Source organism: Sinohyriopsis cumingii, chromosome 4, assembly GCF_028554795.1.
Source record: "Sinohyriopsis cumingii isolate HCF-2022 chromosome 4, ASM2855479v2, whole genome shotgun sequence".
Taxonomy (NCBI): Eukaryota; Metazoa; Mollusca; class Bivalvia; order Unionida; family Unionidae; genus Sinohyriopsis; species Sinohyriopsis cumingii.
Window position 1 is genome coordinate 97,240,624 of NC_142964.1, and position 22,987 is coordinate 97,263,610.

At 35.7% G+C, this 22,987-nt stretch overlaps 1 protein-coding gene across 2 annotated transcripts in view; it reads right to left on the minus strand.

Moving 5' to 3' along the window:
- LOC149801725 (uncharacterized) overlaps positions 1-9,741 on the minus strand; it is a 41,036-nt gene extending 31,295 nt beyond the window's left edge. The window contains exons 1-2 of one of the 2 annotated variants that reach the window (XM_089956030.1): positions 9,187-9,741; positions 4,388-4,507 (exon numbers count right to left, since the gene is read on the minus strand). In XM_089956030.1, the coding sequence (XP_089812156.1) occupies positions 4,388-4,507; positions 9,187-9,644 (578 nt within the window). In that variant the 5' untranslated portion in view covers positions 9,645-9,741. Of the gene's footprint in view, positions 1-4,387; positions 4,508-6,748; positions 6,778-9,186 lie in introns of those variants that run through there. The other variant, XM_089956031.1, reaches the window with a different exon arrangement.
- Between the last annotated feature and the right edge of the window lie 13,246 nt (positions 9,742-22,987).

The following is a 22,987-nucleotide window of genomic DNA, read 5'->3' on the forward strand; positions in this document are numbered from 1 at the left end:
TACAATCTGCACCATTTTTATATAGTATTAACTACATTATGTCATGTGGGGGAAAAACCATGTTGATAAGACCATCTATTCAGGAGAAATAGCAATAACAAGACGTTCAAGATGGCAAGTGGTCATATGGGATGTCATATCAGCATCATTTTCATTAGGGCCAGCTGGACACCATAAAAAGTCGTTTGGTGAAAACTCATTTAGAAGGAGTATTGCTGAGACCTTCAAAATTACCACTACAGTGGCCAAATGCAATGACAAATTGACACCACTTTTATTTAGGCCCAACTTGGCATTAAAATAAGTCTTTTGGTGGAAATGCCATGCTGATATTACCATCCATCCAGGAGTAGTGACAACAGGGTTTTAAAGAAGGATAGTCTGGGTTATGATGCGCCTAAGACAAGATAGTTTACTCCCATTACCCAGCATAACACACAAAGCAAAACATCCTTTAGTGGTCTCACCACCTGCAAAACCAAATGTGTTGTGCATCAATGAAATTCAAAGCATTCATAAAATTTTCACTGAATAAGTGAATATGAAGCTGACAAATTCTACCCACTTCTTTCCAATCTGGGCCTTGGAAAGCTTAATTATGGATACATCAAAAAATGTTGCAACTTAGATTTTCAGTGCCCAGGGATCATTGCCAGCATTGTCTTATCACTTTTTGAGTTACATTTGGCATCACTGAACGTGTGACCTTGGAAGCTGTCTAAAAGAAGCATATTATCCTAGCACTTATCCCATATTTTAATCATACAGAACATAATTTGGCTTGTGTTCTTTCTTTCCAGAATCAGATGAGCAAATCTGTTGGCAGCTTCAGCTGCAACACTCTCCTCCCCTTAAATATATCATTTACTTTAAGGCAAGTACTATCAGTGTGACATTCAGAACAGCTGCATGGTGTCTTCTCTCAAATACTATGCTGTGCACAAGAAAAGACTTCACTCTGGTTCTATTGGACATCACATCAAAGATGATAGGAGGCTCATTGCCAAACAGGCATAGGGGATAATTACATTTCTTGTGCCCTGTGTAGACAAATTCATGAAAATCACTAATCTGTTTTAAGGTCACTGGGTAACTTCTGGGTCAGACAAGTTCACATACTGAATACTAAGTTCTTATGAGAACTGAACTTCTGCAGCCAGCCTCTAGAAGTGTAGAAATCATTACTGTATGCTTTGATGAGGACAACAGCCTTGTTTATATGAAAATGTTGGAATAAACTGGTAAATCTCTATGCTGCAGTACACATTCTACAATACAATGAATGCGCTTAGGAAGGTAGCTCAGTTTCAGCTGATCTTTTCTGTAATTTCCTTGGGTGATGAAGAATCTGTTCTCATGCACCTGTATACATTCTTTCTTGCTATGTCAAACTGTTTGGCAACAGTATTCATACCAAGGGCTTTGGAATAATTAGATATCTGCTTTTTTTAATCCGATTTGTTACCACTTTCATTGACATTTTTGTCAATCAGAATTCAGGCTTTCAATTCTAACTGGGTTACTAGTTATGTTACTGTTAACTTTGGGTGCTGACTTAAACGGTGATAATAACATTAGCAAACTGCTGTTGGAGCATTAGTCGGGCGCGATACATGTGGTAGATGTGAAACTGGACAAGGATGAGTGACTTGCAAGACAAAATTTGTGTATTTTCTGTGTTCTGAATGCACATGTTCACTATCTCATGGTCTAAAAGTCCTGTTCTGAGTTTTGGGTCTCAGTGCCAAAAATTCTATCATTTCATTGCTAATTCAATGAAGAAAGGTAGAGTGCCAATCATTATGCGATAACATGAATATATCTTTAATTTGTGCTTGGATTATCATTCTGCATAACTAATTAAAGGCAAAAGAGAACAACAAAGATCTCGCTAGGATTTTAAAACTAGGAGTCCAGGACTCCCATTTTGGAAAAAATAGGAGTCCCACCATCAAAAGTTGCAGTCCCTTCTTTCCTACAGAATCAACACAAATGTGAGTGCATCTATTTTTAGATGGATAGGTTTTCGTAATGTAATCATTCACTATAAAATAGCTTCATTACAAATAGTCCATTGACAGGATCGCAGATTTTTGGTTTATTTATTTGTATACGTATTTGTAGTAATTTTAGGCAAATAAATAGTATCTGATTTGCTGTTTTTTCGCAAATACATGTCAAGTCAGAAAACCGGTTAGACCTTAAACCGGGCTAAGGCGAGGGGCATTAAAAAAAATATATGGTATGGTCAGTCAATGTACCTCTTAAATAATCACAGGGCGAAGTCGTTTTCACTTTCCTAACAGAAGAAGGCGAAGTTTACATTTTTAGGAGACTTATCACCCACTTACGAATGGCATTTTGTCTAAGTCTCAACATGTCTTGATTCTGAAAGCATGTGCACTGCTTATTCCGCTACATTCGGAAATGAACACAATAACGAAAGCTAAAGTTGTTTATTTGATGTACTTTTATAAATGACCACATGTACATCTCTGGGTCTTTCTGCCTCTGAATTCAATCACTGTAAATATCATTCCTTTCCACCCGGCCGCCAGTCAAAGCCTTTGAACTTGCTGCCCAGCTATTGCATCATGTTCCTTTTTATGTACTCTTATAAAATGGCAACATGTACATCAGGGGGTCTTTCAGTCACTGAATTCTGTCATTGTAAATATCAGTACAGCTAATTGATCAACACATTTTTCCACGATGCAGGTGGCTGAAGCAGGACTGGCAAGTCTTTGATTTTGCCACACACTAATTACATGCGTACGGAGGACTCCCGCCTCAGTGATTTTCTGCGTCCCAGATCAAAAAGTGGTGTCTAAATACGTATAATTCAGCGTTTCCGAGATCTCTGAACAAACAAGCTTACTGTATCAACATCTATTCACCTGTACACGACATCAATTATACTTTATTGCTGATGCATGTGACATATTGTCGTCGTAACAACTTGCACCTTTGAGATTTTACCTCTTTTTGTTTCATAAGGACTTAAAAGAATATGATCTTAACATTTTGATGTACAGAGAATCCTCATTAATCCGGACACCTTTGTTCCCAGTGGATATGTCCGGATTAATGAGTTTTTCAGCAAAATTAATCATATGCATTTTTATTTTACAATGTCATTATACCGTATACATGTACATGTATATGCTAGCTGTAAATGTACTGTACATGTATATTCAATAATGGCTGAAATAAATTAATGAATACATCTATAGACATGTGTTTATTTCACATTATTATAACATGCTATATGGTAAACTAATAAAATGCAGTCATTTTTATTAAGTCATACTGTACAGTTGTTATAGCTGCTAATGAGCTGATAACTGACATTCCCATTTTATTCTGAAATGAAATCCTATACTGTCCACAGCTCAAATCAATCAACTGTATTTGTACAGCCATCAATAAATTTTGATTGTTACATACAATTGGTAAACAATAAAGAGGCTTAATGACACTTAATTTATTCACCATATGTTATGTCAAAAAGCATGGACGATTTGATCCCAGTGTGTTTATTTAATTATTAACACTCCCATCGGCGACTAGCTAAAACAGACATTGTTTTTACATTCGCAGGTTACAATATGGTCACACTACTTAGTTTTTCCACACACATGATCACAAGATCAATTGATAACTTTAACATACCACTTGAATTTGACCAATCAGAGACTGATACATTGACACACCTTCAAATTTCCATAGATGAATATATTATCCAACTGACTATTTTCATATACAATTTTTCTAATTTTCTTGTTTCTGGACAGATTATTTCCAGATTATCGAGACAAGTTTATTAGTAAATTTACACTTCAGTACCCCGATTTTGATTTTTTTGGATCTGGAACATGGATTTCTTGATCAAGGAGAAAATTAACATTTAGGAATTCCACTCCTGTTGAATTATGTCCAGATAGTGAGGTTTCCAGATAAACGGAGTCCACAAACTGTTATGTAAGTTTATGATGTTTATGATGGTGGGATGGACTTGTTTTCTGACAAAGGATTGTAGATTTTTTTTATTTTAAGTTATCCATATGCATTTCCTCACTAAATTTCCAACAATGTTATGCTTTAATAAGAAAATGTTCTAATTTACAGTACACATATCCTGTACATTTTAAGGAAATATGATAATGGTTTCTTTTGAGATAACCCCTTCTGTCAGTCAAAAAAAATCCCTGTTTCAATGGGATTAAATTAGAGGTCATCACATTGTCTAAAACTACTGATCCATGCATAATGCATATGGTCTTTCACTGAAGGTCTGTTTTGTTGTTTGTTTAAGTACTGGCCTTTCAAGTCAGGTTTATAAAAAAAAAATTTTTTTAAAAATACCCTAAACAACAAAGTTGCAAACCTGTACAGTATTTCTGCTCGAAGGTAATTCCCAATGCCATTGAAATATTGCTGATTCAGCATAACTTCACAGATAGATCTGTTAAAGAGTAGCTTGTCAAGACTGTTCAACACATTTTCCCTGAAAAAAAAAAAAAAGACAATACACATTCTACTCTCTTGTAGTGGTCCGATATCACTGGTGCATCAATGAATTGCAATATTTACGCTGGAGATAGTGCATCAACATACAGACTCAAGCTATCGATACAGGACAATAGGAGAATGTAACATGAGCTATCAATACAGACAACCAGGGGTGTCTACAGAATTATTAAAGAGGCTCCCCCTTTGCACCTATGTGCAGTCAACAATGAAGACAACAGCAGAATGAAACATAAGCTATCAATACAGGTCATGAGTAGAATGAAACATAAGCTAAATAAATAAACTGTCCAAAATAAATATTTGCTTGAATATTTTCTATCTCACTGAATGAATTCAAGAGAATGTTTGAAACATGCATACAATCTCCTAATGCCTACTGTATCTAACTGACTGCTACCTTCATTTGTTTTTAAAATTTTTCTTTTGAAAAGATAGCAATTTATTAATCCCTGAAAGTATTTTTTTTTAAATCCATTTTTTGAGTTCTTCTTTTCAATAGTGGAAATATAAAAAAAATAACTTGGGACCAAATTGAATTTTCAGCTTAAGAAGTTTTCAACTGTGGGTTCCACAGATGTGAAAAAATGTTTAAAGGTAACAACAGAAAGAAAGAGAATTTAATAATGACCATCATCTGCATGTGTTAAGAAATGAAGAAAGCTGTTTGCTTTTTCAAACATTCAATTAAAGATTAGATGAAAAACATATATTCCCTCTAAGAATTACATCATGTCATAAGAGTAAATACAGTTATTCCACAATGAAATATAGTCGCCATCTCAAGAAACATTGAGAAAATGAGACACATTTATAGTAATTTTAGTACAAGTCCATTAGACTTATGGATTATGTTTAAACACGCATGCTCCATATAAATCATGATGTTCCAATGCCAGATTCCTTTCCTACTGTCTTCAACATCGGTTTTGGCAGATTCTCTTTAATTTTAACCAGCAATGAATGCTCAATTCAATAATGCTTAGCTGGTCATTCAGACATCTTGACATGAAACTGAAGACAAATGACAACCATGGTTACTTAAATGCATGTATTAATGATTTTCCTCCTTTGAAAATCACTTTAGTAATTCAGACTTTTAGAATACAGTTGTCAGTTACCATCAGCAAAGCAAAGAAAGAAAGGCTGCATGTATGGTTAATAAAGCCTGAGTATTCATTTAAAAAAACAAAAAACCCCAACATTCTAGCTATCATCGATATAAATTACCGGTAGCATCAATCAGAATTAGAAAATAAGCAGATGAAAACAATCTTTCATAAATGGTTGATATACAAGCATTTAGTCACTAATAATTTACCTTAAAATCTGGATCAATTTTAATGGTGCAAAAACAGTGGATCAGCCTACTGTCAGTTCTAATTTGAGTCAGTGCACTTGACAAGGAATGTTTTAACCTCATATGCCCGTAGGGACTTTTTCTCACTGATGAGCCTACTACAGTATTTCCTAACTGTATATATTATAATCTGGTGCAGCATCTATCAGGAATTTAGCAGCTAAAATACATTTCTAAATTTAAAGTGAGTGTGTGTGTGTTTCGGATTTTTAAGGAGGTTTTGTAAAAAAAAATCAGTCATATCGCTAAGATGTCTGCAGTGTGGCAGTTTATAGTGATGTCTAGCACTGGGGCATCATGCAGACATGTAGCATGATGTCCCACCCAGTCACATTATCCTGACACCAGACCGACCAGTCCTAACACTAACCTCTTAATGCAGAGCACCAAGCTAGGCAGCTGTTAGTACCAATGTTATAAGTCTCTGGTATGACTAGATTGGGGTTTGAATCCATGACCTCCCGCATCCCAGACAGACGCTCTAACCACAAGGCCACCGGAGCACCAAGTTTAAAGTGATTTTTGGTGGGGTCTTTTATAAAATTTAAACTTGGGATCAATATTTGTTTCAGTTTTCATAGCACAGAGGTTTCTGTTTACTAAGAAAAAAAAATACTATACAAAAGAAGGAAACATTCTAGACCTAAAAGAGAACAGGTTTGGTCTTGAGGGGATTCCAGTATATCAATGTTTGAAGGGGTTTCAGTGTAACTTATTCCATCTTAATATTGTCTACCTCTGTATACTTATCCTATACTATTGATTCATTCTTGACCTACGTCCCCTAAAAGTGCATACCATGTTCTGCTTAAATAAATGCTAACCCCTCAGCAAATTTAAACATAAACAAGTGGATACTTTTGACTTAACATATATCCAGTACAAGAAGAAAGCACACTTTATGACTTTCAGATACAAGATATCCAAGAACTGACAAGAATGTTGCCATCATACTCAGTTGCAAATGAGCAGGAAAAAGACAACAGCACATGTGATGTTAAGTTCCCCAAGTTTAAGTGATGTTTTTATTTTTCTCTTGAGTGGATCACATCAACAACAACTGAAAAACTGTAAAGTGTATATACATGTATCTACAAGTACTTTAGCTGTTGGATTCTTCACTTACTGCCATGCACTGGGTTTTTCTATTTTGGCAGAATACAATAATAAATGATTTTAAATAAGTTTTGTGTCTATTGAATACTTGAAAGACAGAAATAAAGAAAACATAAAGACAACAAAAAGGAAAACACTTCTGGCAATTTGGCATATCCTACAATGGATTTATGCAATGATACAATTCCTGCTTGTTTTCAAACACTACTTGTACATATATTTTCAGTATGTTTTAGGTACATGATACTATCAACATAGATGTACATACTGTATTGTATGTGTATCTTGATACATAATGGTTGGTTATACCCAGCTCTACTGTATTCATTTGTCAGATACTTTAAAATTTATCAGAATAGCCCATCTGTCTGATGAACAAATGTGTGTGTGTGTGTTTTGGATTCTTAACATAACTTTAAAAAATTTTCAGTCAAATCACTACGATGTCTGCAGTGCAGCAGTTTATAGTGATTTCTAGCACTGACACATCATGCTGCAGACAGAAATATAATGTCCCACCCAGTCACATTATCCTGACACCAGTCCTACCAGCCCTACCTCTAACCTCTTAATGCTGAGTGCCCAGCGAGGCAGCTGTTAGTTCAGATTTTATAATTCTTTGGCAATGCATGGCCGGAGTTTGAACCCACGATCTCCTGCATCCATGTTGGACACTCTAACCACTAGACCACCAGAGCAGTCCCCCCCTTTTTATTCATTTAACCATTCTTATATCACTAGTTTAGGCTCTAATAAACAGCAACAAAAGAAAGAATGAAAACAAGCTTTGAAAAATATAACAAATAATTTATTTCCTTGGAAAACACTGTAAAAAATGAAAAGATAAATACTTGCAGTTTTAAGAATCAAATCCAAAATAATCCAACAATTAAATTTTTTAAGTCCTAGTAATGAAATGTTCTAATGAATTCAAGTTTGAGCCCTGATGAAAAATCCAAACTGGAAGGTGATGATGTACTGTAGCCTTCCTATTACAGATGTCTACAGTTCTTTGCTGATTCACAAACAATATTCCTGGGTTTGAATTTCCAAATAAAATTATAAATAAAAGTCTTTGTCCAAGAATTCTGTATGAGCACTTAAATATTTCCAGGAAAAAAAATTAATCTTTTAGAATCCAAATAATTTGAATAAAAATTAAAATATAACTCCAAACTGATCACAACATAAGGACCACCTTTATGTCCCAGTGTTTAGAAACCCAACTGAGAAATATCTCTCTAAACATCACTATTAAAACTAACTAATGCGCAATTTTAGAAAACCCAGAATTGTGAAATAGAGGCTGTTTACATATAAAGTCACGTATTCCCAGTATGACCTTGACAAAAACCAATCATTTTACTCTAAGAATAAGATAAAAATAGAAAGTTATTTATTTGACTCACTGATTTCTGAATCAAGGTCGGGAACTAAGTCAGCTTTAGGTGTTTACAACTGAACAGTCAGGTCAAACTAATTTCTGGAAATATCAAATGCCTAGTAAACAAAATTACATTACTTTGACATGTAATGAAATTAAAATAAAAGGATTGTAAAACTTACAAACAGTTAAATTAAATCAAATATACATAACACCATATGTATCCAGGCCACTCCACACGTCAGTGGTTTACTTAAAAATTTTCACTTTAATTTTCTAGAATACTTGTGTCATTATCTAACATTCAAGAGCGAGCAAGAACACTGCAAAACTCAAACATTTCCTTAAGTTATTGTAAATTTGTCAGACTATGAACGCTAATCATATAATGCGATTAAAAAACAAATTATATTGCCTAGTCAATATTACGGCCAGAAGATTCATTTCCCTTGGCAATTACCAACATGGGAAAAACTTAGTCATACATGTAACACCTCAATGCTGATATTTATGTTTTGGGCGTCAGGAAAAAAAATAACATGTGCTATGTCTTACATTGTAGGACTACTGTAGGGAAAACTCTACAGGTCTTACTTGCCGGGATTTTACACATTTTGTCAACAAAAACTAAAAGTAATCAGTTTTATTTCTTTTCATTTAATTGTATACATGCATTAGTATGGGGTGACTGCTGTAGTCTTCGGGGTTGTACACTTTCTCTCTCTCTCTCTCACACACACACACACACACATTTAATGTCTACACATCACAATACAAACTGAGTTTTGACATGTACCTAAATTTGGGATATTCAAACAGGACACACGGGCCTCTGTCTTCTGACCAGTCGGCTCCCACCTGCCACTTGCCGAAGCGCCTAAAATCCACAAAACTTAGGACCATCTTGGGCTCATCAACGGTGAAGAAATTAAGATGGGCATGTTTCACTAGCTCTCCTGCTTGGTAAAAATCAAACTTTCCTGACATTCCAAATTGAAAGACTATGTCAAGTGTACGAGGCTTTTCGTTCGAAGCTGTCTGCGAACGATCATTCTTTGCATCAGAATGGGAAGTCAGTGTCAGTTTTACTTCTTTACCCCTCGATGCTGCAGAGATAGTGTAACGTGGAGCTTCCCACTCAACCTCTGGTTGACGACTCACGACAGATTTAATAATTTTCCCGCCAAATATTCGGTTTTTACAAACCAAGTTCACAAATCTACTGGATAAATGTAATTCTGGCCCTTCAGGCATGATGCAATAAAATTTCGTTGACTTAGCAAGGACTGTTTACAAGTGTTCCCGCCATGTGTTTCCTTACGTAAATATTTACTTCCGTGTCTCCGTCCCTATATTTATATGCCGTGTTCCGGTCCCTTAATTTACCGAAACAAACCAGAACAAAGAATTACCGGAACATAAATGAAATTACCGGAACAAATCTTTTCGCTAAGCCGTATATGTAGCTTTTCATTTTTCATTATAATCCAAATGCGGTACATGACAGGTTTGATCACTACTGTGGGGAGATATTTTTTTCACACGTACACCCAATAAATTTTTTACAAATACAATTTTGTAGTGTTTCTTAAGAATGTTCAATGTTAACCCATAGTTTATACAGACCGTTTTTGTAGAATCAAGATAAGATTTTTGCACGTGATGACAACAATTTGCTGCAAAAATATTTACTTTTTAACCCACGTTTTTAAATTTAAATATTTGATAGTATTAGTTAGTAAAATGATGATTCGAATTTAAAGGAAATCCTAATCCTTGACAGTACAGCATGACACGATTGATATGAAAACGTCCATCAATATATGATTACAAAAATGTAAATATTTTCAATTCATTCATTTTATAAAAAATTAAATGGAACCCCTTAAATAAAAATACATTTTGATTGGAAAATAATTCTAAGGAGTATGAATATATATTGGCAATTACAGTCTCTAAATAAATCTACATCTTGTCTTGAAAATTATTAGAATTCTTTGTTCATATCATTATGTGGTAGTGTAAAATTCCACACAGCCCTGAGGAAGTGAGACAATTCCTTGGATTTGCTGTCTGTTACTGCAAGTTTGTGAAGAACTTCTCGAAGATAGCTAGACCATTGTCAGAATTAATGTCAAGCAGTCAGAATAAATCGGGTAAGCGTCAGAAGCAAAATTCAACACATACCATGGAAGTGGTAACCGGAACAGGATAAGGCCTTTCAACAGCTGAAGAATGCTCTCTCTTCACCACCTATTCTAGACTATGTTGACATTCTGTAATCTTTTGAGCTGCACACAGATGCCAGTCAACATGGCCTTGGCACAGTACTGTATCAGATTCAAGATGGCATCAAGTGAGTAATCAGCTTTGCCAGCAAAGGGTTAACAAAAAGTGAACAAAATTTTTCAGCACATCAACTGGAATTCCTAGCATTAAAATGGGCAATCACTGAGAAATTCAACGATTACCTTTATGGACAGTACTTTATTTGTACACTGACAACAATCCGCTCACGTATATTCTTACATCAGCCAAACTTGATGCCATTGGGCATTGATGGTTAGCTGCTCATGCTGCTTACAAATTTGACATCCTTTACAGAGCTGGATCGAGGAATTTGGATGCAGATGGTCTATCTCAGTGTGTAGAGAGCAGGAGCAGCACCAAATTTATGAAGACTATTACCAAAGAGACCTTACATGCTCTCTGTAATTTAGCTAGTTATCAAACATTTGTTGAAAGTCTGTCTGTATACGCTGTTGATGACATTGACTCTGGTACTGGAATTGCTGCTATGACAGATTGGTGAGTTGCTCAGTCCATAGATCCTGTTATAAGGGAATAGGTAAAGCTTGTACGAGACAAAGGAAAGCCTAATCAACTGTCCCTACCTACTGGAAGAGATCACTTGGCATTATTTAGGACCTTTGATAACTTATGCCTGCGAAGAGGTGTGCTATACAGGAGGACAAGTGCTGATGATCATGACCAACTATAGCTGGTACTTCCCAAGTCTCACCGTGAAGAGGCTATGCACTACTTACATGATAATTGCAGTCACTTAGGCAGAAACAGGACACTTTTTCTCCCAGGTAACACCAGGGTTGAGAGCCCCAGTAACGCAGTAGTTAATGATCAGTTATGAACAGAGAGGAGTTCCTTGCCTGTTCCAGCACCAGCACATTCTAGTCGAGTGATGAAAGCACCTTCATGGATGACATCTGGAGATTATGTGATGTCCCAAGCCGTCAATGAGCCAGACTGGTTAACAAAAGTCCATATCCTCCAGTCATTGCACACAAATGGAGTTTTTAACAGTATGCCTGAAACCATTTCCAAAGCCATAATTTCCATCATGGTGGATATCCCTAAATGATGAGGACAGCATTTAAACATGTGGAGGGAAGTGTGTAGCATGAGCATATAAAATTTATGTATTCCTGTTTTAATGGGCAGGTTTTTTTTTATTATTTTATGTAATTAATGTTCATTGCTGAGTGAAATAATGGCATCAGTTGCAATTATTGTGTTATTCTCATTTAACGTGTAAATATATATATCCTGAAACAATATTATAAAGATAATGCACAGTTGGTTGTACAAAATTTTAGTCATTTGTCTTTTCTGTATTTTTCATAATTTTGTGAAATTCTTTCATTATGAATTATCTTTGCTTGGATTTGTTCCTGCCATTCACCTGGAGAATATCATGATGAAAATAAATGTAAAGTGGGTGAGTTCACATTTTCCAACAAGCCGTGTTGTAGACTGTTTTTGTGCCAAAAATAATGGTCTTACAAGTGGTATTTCAAAGCTGTATTCTTTTAAGACAAGATTTATTAAGAACTTTAACTCTTGTCCAAAAATGGGCTTTATTCAGTTTTAAAAGAGGCAATTGACTGTACAGTAAAACACAAATAACCCATGCAACAATTATATTCTGTCAGATGCGATTTTCCAGTGAAATTCAAAAATGCCATTTTGTTGATCCTATGTCTGGCCACCGCCACAATTATGATAAATATTTCCATTTTTAGATGACTTTTATTTTTTTTAAATTTTCTTTCCATTTACAAGTTTTTTTCATGCTAAATGAAAGGCAGACTGGACAGAAAGGTGATCTCATGGCTTGTTGTGAATGTTTTTGAATTTTATTTTACATTTAGCAACATGATCTTTATGTACATGTATTGTGAATGGACACCGACTGCACCAGTATGTATAAAAAATATATATAAAAAAGTTGGTAATCAGATTTTGTCTGTATTTTTGGTAGTAAACTCTACATGGTTAACTGTATACCTACTTTATGATTTTGATTAATGCCCTTTACTTTTTCAAATTGGAGCTTAATTGACTAGATGAAGTATAGCTTGAAATTATACATTCAACATTTGAGGGAATCTTACAAATTGTCAGTGCAAATGTTACATCCAAATGCAGTAGTCCCAACTAATTGATGTGCAGTGAAATCCAGATCTAATTGAGATGAAGTTGTTTGTGGTCCAAGAACACAAAGTGAAAAATTCATAGTAACTACAGATGTATAATTGATGTTCAGTGAATTCCAGATATGATTGAGATGAACTACATGTATATAATTGATGTGTGGTGAAATCCAGATATAATGGAGATGAAGTTGCCTGTGACCCAAGGAAAAATATTCACAGGGCAACAACACCTTTGCAGTTTGAGTACAACATTGTAAGTTTTAAACCAACACTGAATTACTGAACATTAAACTATTCAAAGAATCCTGGACTGGCTTGCTTTCCATACATATTTTCTGCATTCATTTCATTATGCAAATCTGTTATAATCCATTTTTTTCTGGTCTAACAATATTTATGGTCTTTTTTGAATTCTTTGATTGAATTACATCTTATTGTAGTCTTTTTGATTCTGTGATAGGGTGGCATTGGCTGCAAGATAACAGCCTTATTCAGTCGGGGTATGTAACTTCTTGATTCTGTGATATGGTGGTACTGGCCGCTAGATAACAGCCTTATTCAGTCAGAATATGGATTTTCTTGATTCTGTGATATGGTGGTACTGGCCACTAGATAACAGCCTTATTCAGTCAGAATATGGATTTTCTTGATTCTGTGATATGGTGGTACTGGCCGCTAGATAACAGCCTTATTCAGTCAGATATGAAACTTCTTGATTCTGTAATATGGTGGTACTGGCCGCTAGATAACAGCCTTATTCAGTCAGAATATGGAACTTCTGGATTCTGTGATATGGTGGTACTGGCCGCTAGATAACAGCCTTATTCAGTCAGAATATGGAACTTCTGGATTCTGTGATGTGGTACTGGCCGCTAGATAACAGCCATATTCAGTCAGAATATGGATTTTCTTGATTCTGTGATATGGTGGTACTGGCCGCTAGATAACAGCCTTATTCAGTCAGAATATGGAACTTCTGGATTCTGTGATATGGTGGTACTGGCCGCTAGGTAACAGCCATATTCAGTCAGAATATGGAACTTCTGGATTCTGTGATATGGTGGTACTGGCCGCTAGGTAACAGCCATATTCAGTCAGAATATGGAACTTCTGGATTCTGTAATATGGTGGTACTGGTACAGTATGAATGTGCATTTACATGTACTAAGTTTTTCCTCTTGGGAAGTATGATACTTCCTAAACTTTCAGGACATAAGAATACCATTTGTTATTTTAAAACAAAACGTCTCTCTCCAACCTACCCCCTACCCCCAACAACCATGTCAATGTATGTTAATTGGTAACATTGGTACTTGAAAAAGGAAAACCGATTTGTAAGGAGTGTGGTGTTGTGTGGGGACAGCTACAATGAGGAATTAGCAGGTAGACCAAACAAACAGATGTCTAGGCTACATATTATTTTTTTTTTAAATTTTGACTACACCAAATTCAAATTCAAAAGCTCCCTCTAACCTTGGCTTGGATATATGTCGCTTTCACACCAGTGTATGTGCGCCGAGTTTATTCCACAAAGTGTGGATACTTAATTAGTCATAGTGGAGGAAGTCCAAGCCACAGTCCCATACACATTTATGCAAACATGGTATGCTTTTTAATTAAGCCGTGTTTTGGGCAATAAAGTACCCCAGCAGCTGATTCGTTACAAGTGGAATTCGCAACAACACTCATAGCACTGTATCTTATTGCAATATCAGAAATTGGGCATGTGACATCAGCCTGGTTCTGTGATTACATGCTCACCTTGGCACCTGCTAGGTTGACGAGTGGAAATCGACCCACACACTTGTCTCTGGCAGTCCAAGATAGGGAAAGAAAGGATGGGGCTCAGCAGGAAACTCCAAGCATCAACCAGTATGCTGACTGTCATGGTCAAACTTATTGTCAAATCTAGCCCAGTTATCCTAATGGGTAGTCCCTACTGTCAATAATGTGTAAGCCACCTTGCAATTAGGCCAATCAATTATAGTTAGAAACTTTCTTTATTGATTCCATCAAGGTGAAGTTAGTGTACGAAGTGTACATCAATTTCCAAAATTTAACCCAATCGTTTGAGTCTTAGGGACACAAAATTAGTTCAGTATCACACAATATATAATATAAGGTCATTATAATTTAGATGGCAGTATATAAAAGATAAAATTAATAACTTCAATAGTAGAGAATTATTGAAAGTGGTTTTCAGTAACCAAAAGGAAAACCCAATACTGTCGGACAATTTTGGTTATGACTCAGCATCTTCCATGTTTAGTTCACTGGCAGCAGATTTTCAGGCATTGATATATTCTTCCAGCAGTGTATACAGTGTAGTTGCATTTCAATAATGGCTGGTTTCCCTCCATTTTCTGGTGGTTGCCTCTTCAGATAGGAATGGCACCTCCCATCATGAGCCTGGATGAAGACCTATTCAAATGATGCTTTGCTATCAATAAAAATACATAAAAACCCTATAAACAACTTCTTCCAAACAGCTCTGCAAAACTGGATCAAATTCGACAGAATGAATCTTGGCAGTTAATCTTTTCAAGGTTTTTATAACAAACAAGTATCGCCACTGCTCTAAAAATGGAGGGAAAAAAAACTTTAAATGATTTTTCTTGGAAACTGACCAGCACAACTTGACCAAAACTGACAAAATATTCTGGCATTAAGGGTTTTCACATTTTTACCAATAATTCAGATTCACCATCAAAGATGCTTCCATCGCTAAATATGAATGATCCTTTAAGTCACTTCCCTACAAACTGTGACTGAATTTGACAAAATTTGACAGAATGCATATTGGTATTGAGGAATTTACGTTTGTACACATGATGGTAGTCAAGTATCAAAATAGACTGCTGCTACTAAATAAAATTAACCTTTATTAATTTCTTCTAAAGGACAAAGCCAGTGTTGGCTCAATCCACATTAATGGGAAGCGAGATAGTGCATTCACTTTCTGCTGCCAAGTTTTGTTGAAACAATGTTAGTGGGAAGCAAGATGTAGCAGCCACCTAACCACTGCCAACAGCATAACAACAGTTAAGGTTTTTCATTTGCATATATCTCCTAAACCCCTTGATTGTTCTAATCATTCTTGGTAATAGTCCATATGAAGCCAAGACAGTTCATTCTTTGACATGCTAACATACCAATTTCAATCATGGGGATGAGATTTCAGAAATAGAAACTTAACAATTTGGTAATTTGGTTCAAGCTTTTTTCATTTGCTGATATTTTCTAAACATCTTGATGAATCATTAAGAAGCAAACACAACCCATTCAGTGACACTTTTCAACCTCTGATCTTTGGATCAAGGTCAGTCATAGAAAATAAGCATCATACTTCATAGTTTTAGTTAAGTTTTTTCTCTCATTTGTAATTTCGAAAACCACTTGATGGATTTTCTTCCTACTTAAAATGAAATATTATGAATATAAGACAGCAAATTCTGTGACATGCTTAATTGTACCTTTTGACCTTTGTCAAATTATACAGCAATGATCTGATTATCAAGTACATGTATGATATATGCCTTTTCCTTGCGCAAGTTTGTCCCTCATGAGACCCATTTGTAAACACACAAAAATTGCATTTAAAGAAAGCTAAATATTTTGATGTATTGTGCACAAAGTAGCTCCACATTTCATGAAAATTCTCCCAAAGTTACTGATTTATTTTCAACATGCCATTAAGTATTATAAAAAGGACATTATGTATAAGTTTGTTATTTTATGAGTTTTCCTAACTTTAAAACAGTTGTTTATTACCTAAGAGCACAAAAGAGTACCTTCACAGATTTTTCTCCAAAGAATCTCCTAACAAAACTCATTTTAATGATAAATCATGGATATATTCAACTGGACTTTTTGTGAAAAATATCATTTCTGAACATATATTTCAATGTGATACAATGGTTATGGTCCTAAAATACTAACAGCTGCCTCGCTTGGCGTTCAGCATTAAGAGGTTAGTGTTAGGACTGGTCGGCCTGGTGTCAGGATAATGTGACTGGGTGGGACATCATGCTACATGTCTGCAGCATGATGCTCCAGTGCTATACATCACTATAAACTGTCACACTGCAGACATCGTAGTGATATGACTGAAAATTGTTAAAGCTACATTAAATGCCACAATGACTAACTGCAATTTATAAATGCATAATCAGTATAGCTTTATTAGTAGGATGACTGATGCATATGCTAGACATTTTGAGATACATGTAGTTGGTAGGATGACTGATGCATTTGCTAGACATTTTGAGATACATGTAGTTGGTAGGATGACTGATGCATTTGCTAGACATTTTGAGATACATGTAGTTGGTAGGATGACTGATGCATATGCTAGACATTTTGGGATACATGTAGTTGGTAGGATGACTGATGCATATGCTAGACATTTTGGGATACATGTAGGTGGTAGGATGACCGATGCATTTGCTAGACATTTTGAGATGCATGTAGTTGGTAGGATGACTGATGCATATGCTAAACATTTTGGGATACATGTAGTTGGTAGGATGATTGATGCATATGCTAGACATTTTGGGATACATTTAGTTGGTAGGATGACTGATGCATTTGCTAGACATTTTGAGATACATGTAGTTGGTAGGATGACTGATGCATATGCTAGACATTTTGGGATACATGTAGTTGGTAGGATGACTGATGCATATGCTAGACATTTTGGGATACATGTAGTTGGTAGGATGACTGATGCATTTGCTAGACATTTTGGGATACATGTAGTTGGTAGGATGACTGATGCATATGCTAGACATTTTGAGATGCATGTAGTTGGTAGGATGACTGATGCATATGCTAAACATTTTGAGATAGGATGGCTGATGCATATGATAGACATCTGATATAGTTGTTAATGTATATGCTAGACATTTTGAGTTTGAATCCTGTGTAGGAGGTATTATTTCATTTACTTCCTTAGTAGCCAGTCTGAATCAAGTTGAGTTGTTATTTTTCCCTAGATAAACAAATCACTTCTGGCTTTTCTATTTGTTATTTATAATTTTAAAAGTATAACAATAAATACAGTTGCAATATAACAGCAATTTTGCTTTGCCATCCGATAATAAAATATGTATGTTCACTTATAAGATGGATCCAGCTACAAACATTGACCCTTATCTGCCACTGCAAAATGCACCGACACATGAGGGACTAAGATATTTGTTCTACAGGAATGGCAGTACTGATTCTAAACTGTTTGCAGTTGGACCTGACTTAACAAGTGAGTACATACGGCATTATAACTCTCTGCAAAGCTATAAGATAGCTAATACATGCAGCAGACCATTCAAATCAAATGCTTTATAGAGGCTGAATTCTCATCGAAATGTGCCTTGTCCATCATGGACAGGCATGGTTTATATCACAGTTTAAAAAGATCGTAAATATAAGGGGCCTTGAGAACTTATAGGGAGCAAGTGACCTTAAATTACATGTATACAGAAGTGTCAGCCAAGGCAGGTTTCACTATAATTAGGTGGAAAAATGTGGATACCTTGCTTATATGCTAAGTAGTCCTCTCACACCTACCCACAATGCAATTAAAATGTCATCCTATAACCTTTACAATTTGCTCATAGTCACAAAAGTTAATGAGGTCTTGGGACTCCCAAAGCATCATCCACAATCCTCACATTCAAATTAGTTGAACCATACTGGATATACCTTAAATGTTTGAAAGTTTATCTCCATTTAATAAATAGAGATTATCCCCCTGTGACCTTGAAAGTTAGATTACAGTCACCATAATCTAATCAAGTCTTCAATGCCATGGAACCATTTCAACTCATAAGACTATTCAGTACCTTGCAGTTTGTTGTTGTTGCTTCTCCAAACTACTTGGAAGATTGTCATGAAACTTTACACACACACACGATCTAGTTGGTCTTAAATGAAAATGGTGCAGGTTGGACATCCAGCATAGCTGCCACAGTGGCCATCTTGAAAATCATGTTATTGCTACTTATCCTGAATAGAAAGTTGTATCTTGACCCAAATGTTATCTCTACTCATCCCAAACAGATGGCTATTTTCACCAATAGACTTAAAATGATATGCAGCGGGTCCTAAGTGTGCCAGCTGTACATCCAATATGGCTGCAATAATGACCTTCTTAAAAATCTTGTCAATACCGGTACTCACCCTGAATGGATGATTATTATCACATGGGATTTTGCCCAAAAAACTTCTAAAAGTGTCTACTTTGTCCTCACTGAATATGGTACCAAGCTGACATTCAGTTTGTGCACCAATGCAGCTGATTTGAAAATCTTGTTATCATTGCAGAATATCAGAGATGGTTTCAATGCTAAACAGATAAATGGAAGAAATGGTTTTATCTTGAATTTCCAAAAATTCTTTTCATTTTGGGATGCTGCCACAAGTTTCAAACTCATGACCTGTTGTTTGGCAGCTGGGACAGTTAGTTGCCCATCTTAGATGGGAATAAAAAAACAAAATTAAAAAAGGTTAGAAAATTGGGATGGATGTCTATAAAAGAAAGTTTGAACATCAATTTTTTTAAAAAAGTAAAAACAACTGGGATACTGCTGTACAGTAAGTTGTGAACTTGCTATCTCTTTTTTGATAAGTGGGCCACAGAAATGTGGGTGTTTATATATAAGATTATAAAAATGATTTGCAGTCAAATCAGTATGTAAGAACAGTGGGAAGCATTACTTCTTTCCAAACTGAGGTGATTATTTTATTATACTCTATATATGCAAACTTACAGATGTCATAAAAATTTTAATATAAATATACAATTACCATTGACCAAAAAAAATCACTCTCTCAAATAAAACAATACTGCCATCTCTAAAAGCAAACTGATGTTTGACTTAATAGATGACAGGATGGTGGTAATTATGCATTAGAATTATCAAGATCTGGAGAATGAACTATGGTGGACCTGTCATATTGGCTTGTACCAAAATGTAAACATGTCTTTTTCTTCTTCTCCCAGACAAGGCAAAATGTAGATCTTTTATAACAACTTTTAGATTGATTTAAAAAATAATTTCTGGCCAGTGTTTGTCGGCCATATATAAGGATTAAGTCTGTTTGCTTCACTAGGTTCTTGCTCTCCTGTTTCGAACTGAAGATGCATTTCCTTCAATTTTTACTGCCTTTTGTGGCATTACATTGAAGCCCATTATTTCCAGTTTTAGGGATGGTATGGGCTTGGTAATAATTCCTGTTATAGTCGTAATCTGATTTTCACGGATGGTGAACTTCATTCCTTCTTCAAGAACCATTGGCATTCTCAAAAACAAATTAATCTTGGCCGTGTCCCCAGGCATCAGCATTTTGGTATCTGCTAACAATTTTACACAACAACCTATGCTCCAAGTATTGCTAAACATCATTTGAATGTAGCCATCAATAATAGGTTTACTTCGTCCACCTTCAGCCTTCGACAGGATATATACCTGTGCTTCAAATGAATCATACTGTTTAAAGGCATCAGGTTTGCATAAGAACATGCCTCTTTCAACCAATTCTTTTTTTACTCCACGTAAAAGTGCCCCCAAATTATCACCTGCTACACACTTTGGTACAGACTTTTTGAACACCTGCAAGTCTGATAATGCTGTCTTTATCATGTTGCCATGACCAATCAACACGGCTTCTTCACCTTTATTCATAACACCTTGTTTTAATGTTCCTATAACAACTGTTCCACGTCCAGATATTCCAACTGCTTTTTCAACAGGCATGTAGAAAGGACCTTGTAAATTTCTTTCTGGAATCTTCAACTCATTATCAATAGTATCTAGAAGTTTCATAACTGCCTTCTTCCCAAACCCACTGTCAACACCATTCAAAGCATGAAGGGCTGACCCAGCAATAAACGGCACTTCCTCGCCATTGTAACCAAGCTCATTCAAAAGATCTCGAGTCTCGAGTTCAACGAGTTCCACCATTTCACTATCAACAGCATCTGCTTTGTTAATAAACACAATCACGTTCTTCACACCAATTTGCTTGACAAGAAGTAAATGTTCTCGCGTCTGCGGCATTATTCCATCAGTTGCTGCAACTACTAATATGGCACCATCTATCTGTGATGCACCTGTTATCATATTTTTGATGAAGTCTATATGCCCTGGGCAATCCGTATGAGCATAATGACGATTCTTCGTCTCGTATTCCACGTGGGTAGCATTAATGGTAATACCTCTCCTCTTTTCTTCGGGAGCCCTGTCAATTTCATCAAATTTGACAAATTTTGATAGACCTTCATCAGACAGCACCTTTGTAATCGCAGCGGTGAGTGTCGTCTTGCCATGATCAACGTGACCTATGGTACCTATATTCAGATGTGGTTTTCCACTGCCTGTCGAACTAAATCGATACAGATATAGATGAGAAATGCTTTCCTTTTTTATATTATAGTTTTTCCTTGCAAGAAATGATATGTTCTTTGAAATGTGCCTAATTCGAGAAAAGAATCGCATTTGTAGGACTCCAAGCCGCATTGCAACTATGGAGGTAGCCATCTTGAACAAATAATATTCAGTCCAGGGCATGTGTTTCAATGCAGATCCAGATTCGACAATGTACTGTACAAACTAATTACTATTACTTTGCAAAACAAAAACAACAACAACAACAACAACAATAATAATAATAATAATAATAATAATAACTCAGCAAGAACTTCTATTATACATAGGTACTAAACGTTCTATAAGATGCACGTATATACATACAGATCACAAAAAATTGCCCTTCTTGCTTATATTGAATAGTATTTATTTTGTTATCAGCAAAATAGATAACGTGGCAACCAGCAGCATCAAAAACAGTTTATCGAACTGGGAAGTTAGACACAGATGTTTGATAAATTCTAGCACACAATGATTACTTTAAAAAAAAAAAATATGCAAGAAATCGACAGAGGTTTATATATATATAAGAAATTATGAAGGTGATAAGACAAATAACAATGGTTCAGACAAGCCTATGGTAATAAACTATAATTCATGATCACAAAGCCATGACAAAGTCCGATATACACCATATAGATCATCCAACAAATAAACAATCATGTATTGTTGCATGTATATGCTTGCAGGAGCTTGTAGAATTTATTTTTGAAATAGATAAACAGTTAAATATAATACAAAAAGGAATGAAGGTCGCTGATTGGCTGAAAATAATTACAACAAATGAATATAATTTATGAATAGGATTTAAGCATGTTTGCCATGAAACTTTAGCAATTGGCCAGACATTAGTATTATGGAGTAAGAGCAATGATGTGTTTGTATCCTAATGCATACAAAGAAAGGAAATATAGCTGGAGGGGGGGGGGGGGCAGTTAAAATTAGTTTTAATGATGTTATACCTACCTTTAGTTGCTTTGCATAGCTGTACTTTTACGGAACACTGAAACATACAACGCACGCACTCTTGCCTTTGCCTTTATTTCTTCATTCTTTCGAGGACGCATCTTATGTAGTCTGACAGCAGAGTGGACTGGGAGGTGGCAATAACAACCATGTAGGTAATACATCATTAAAATTAGTATTACTGCCCGAAAACTACATTTTATTATCAGTAATAGCTTTCCTGTTATTGCATAGCTACATTTGTCAGTTTGGTGGAAGGCGGGTGAACCCACAACTGGCGAATGAAAAGCAACACAAGGAATACTCAACCTGACAGAAGAGTAGAAAACTATCGCTTGAGGGAATCTCTAAGGACCACTTCCTGAGCGAAGGTAAAAGTAGAATATAAAAAAAAAAACAGTAATAGAGTGCCGAAACGAAGCTTTCATCGTATCTTTCAAGGAGGAATGTGTTAGATAGTGCCTTGAGGAAGCAATGGCCCGAATCTCATAATTAAACATTGGCGTCACTAGGGTTGGTGTCACCCAGTGCATTAACCCATGCTGTCACCCCCATGGACCGCTTTCCTGCACAAAAATTCTAAATTTTTATAGACAGTCATTTTGGTGTCACCCCATCTGATGGTGTCACCCGGTACGGTTCGCAGCCTCTCGTGACGCAACTGGAGTTCAAGTTTCATGAAAGACATGTCCCTATCAGTAAAGAATTGGTGAACTCTCTTGATAATTAATGTAATCCACCTAGAAATGGT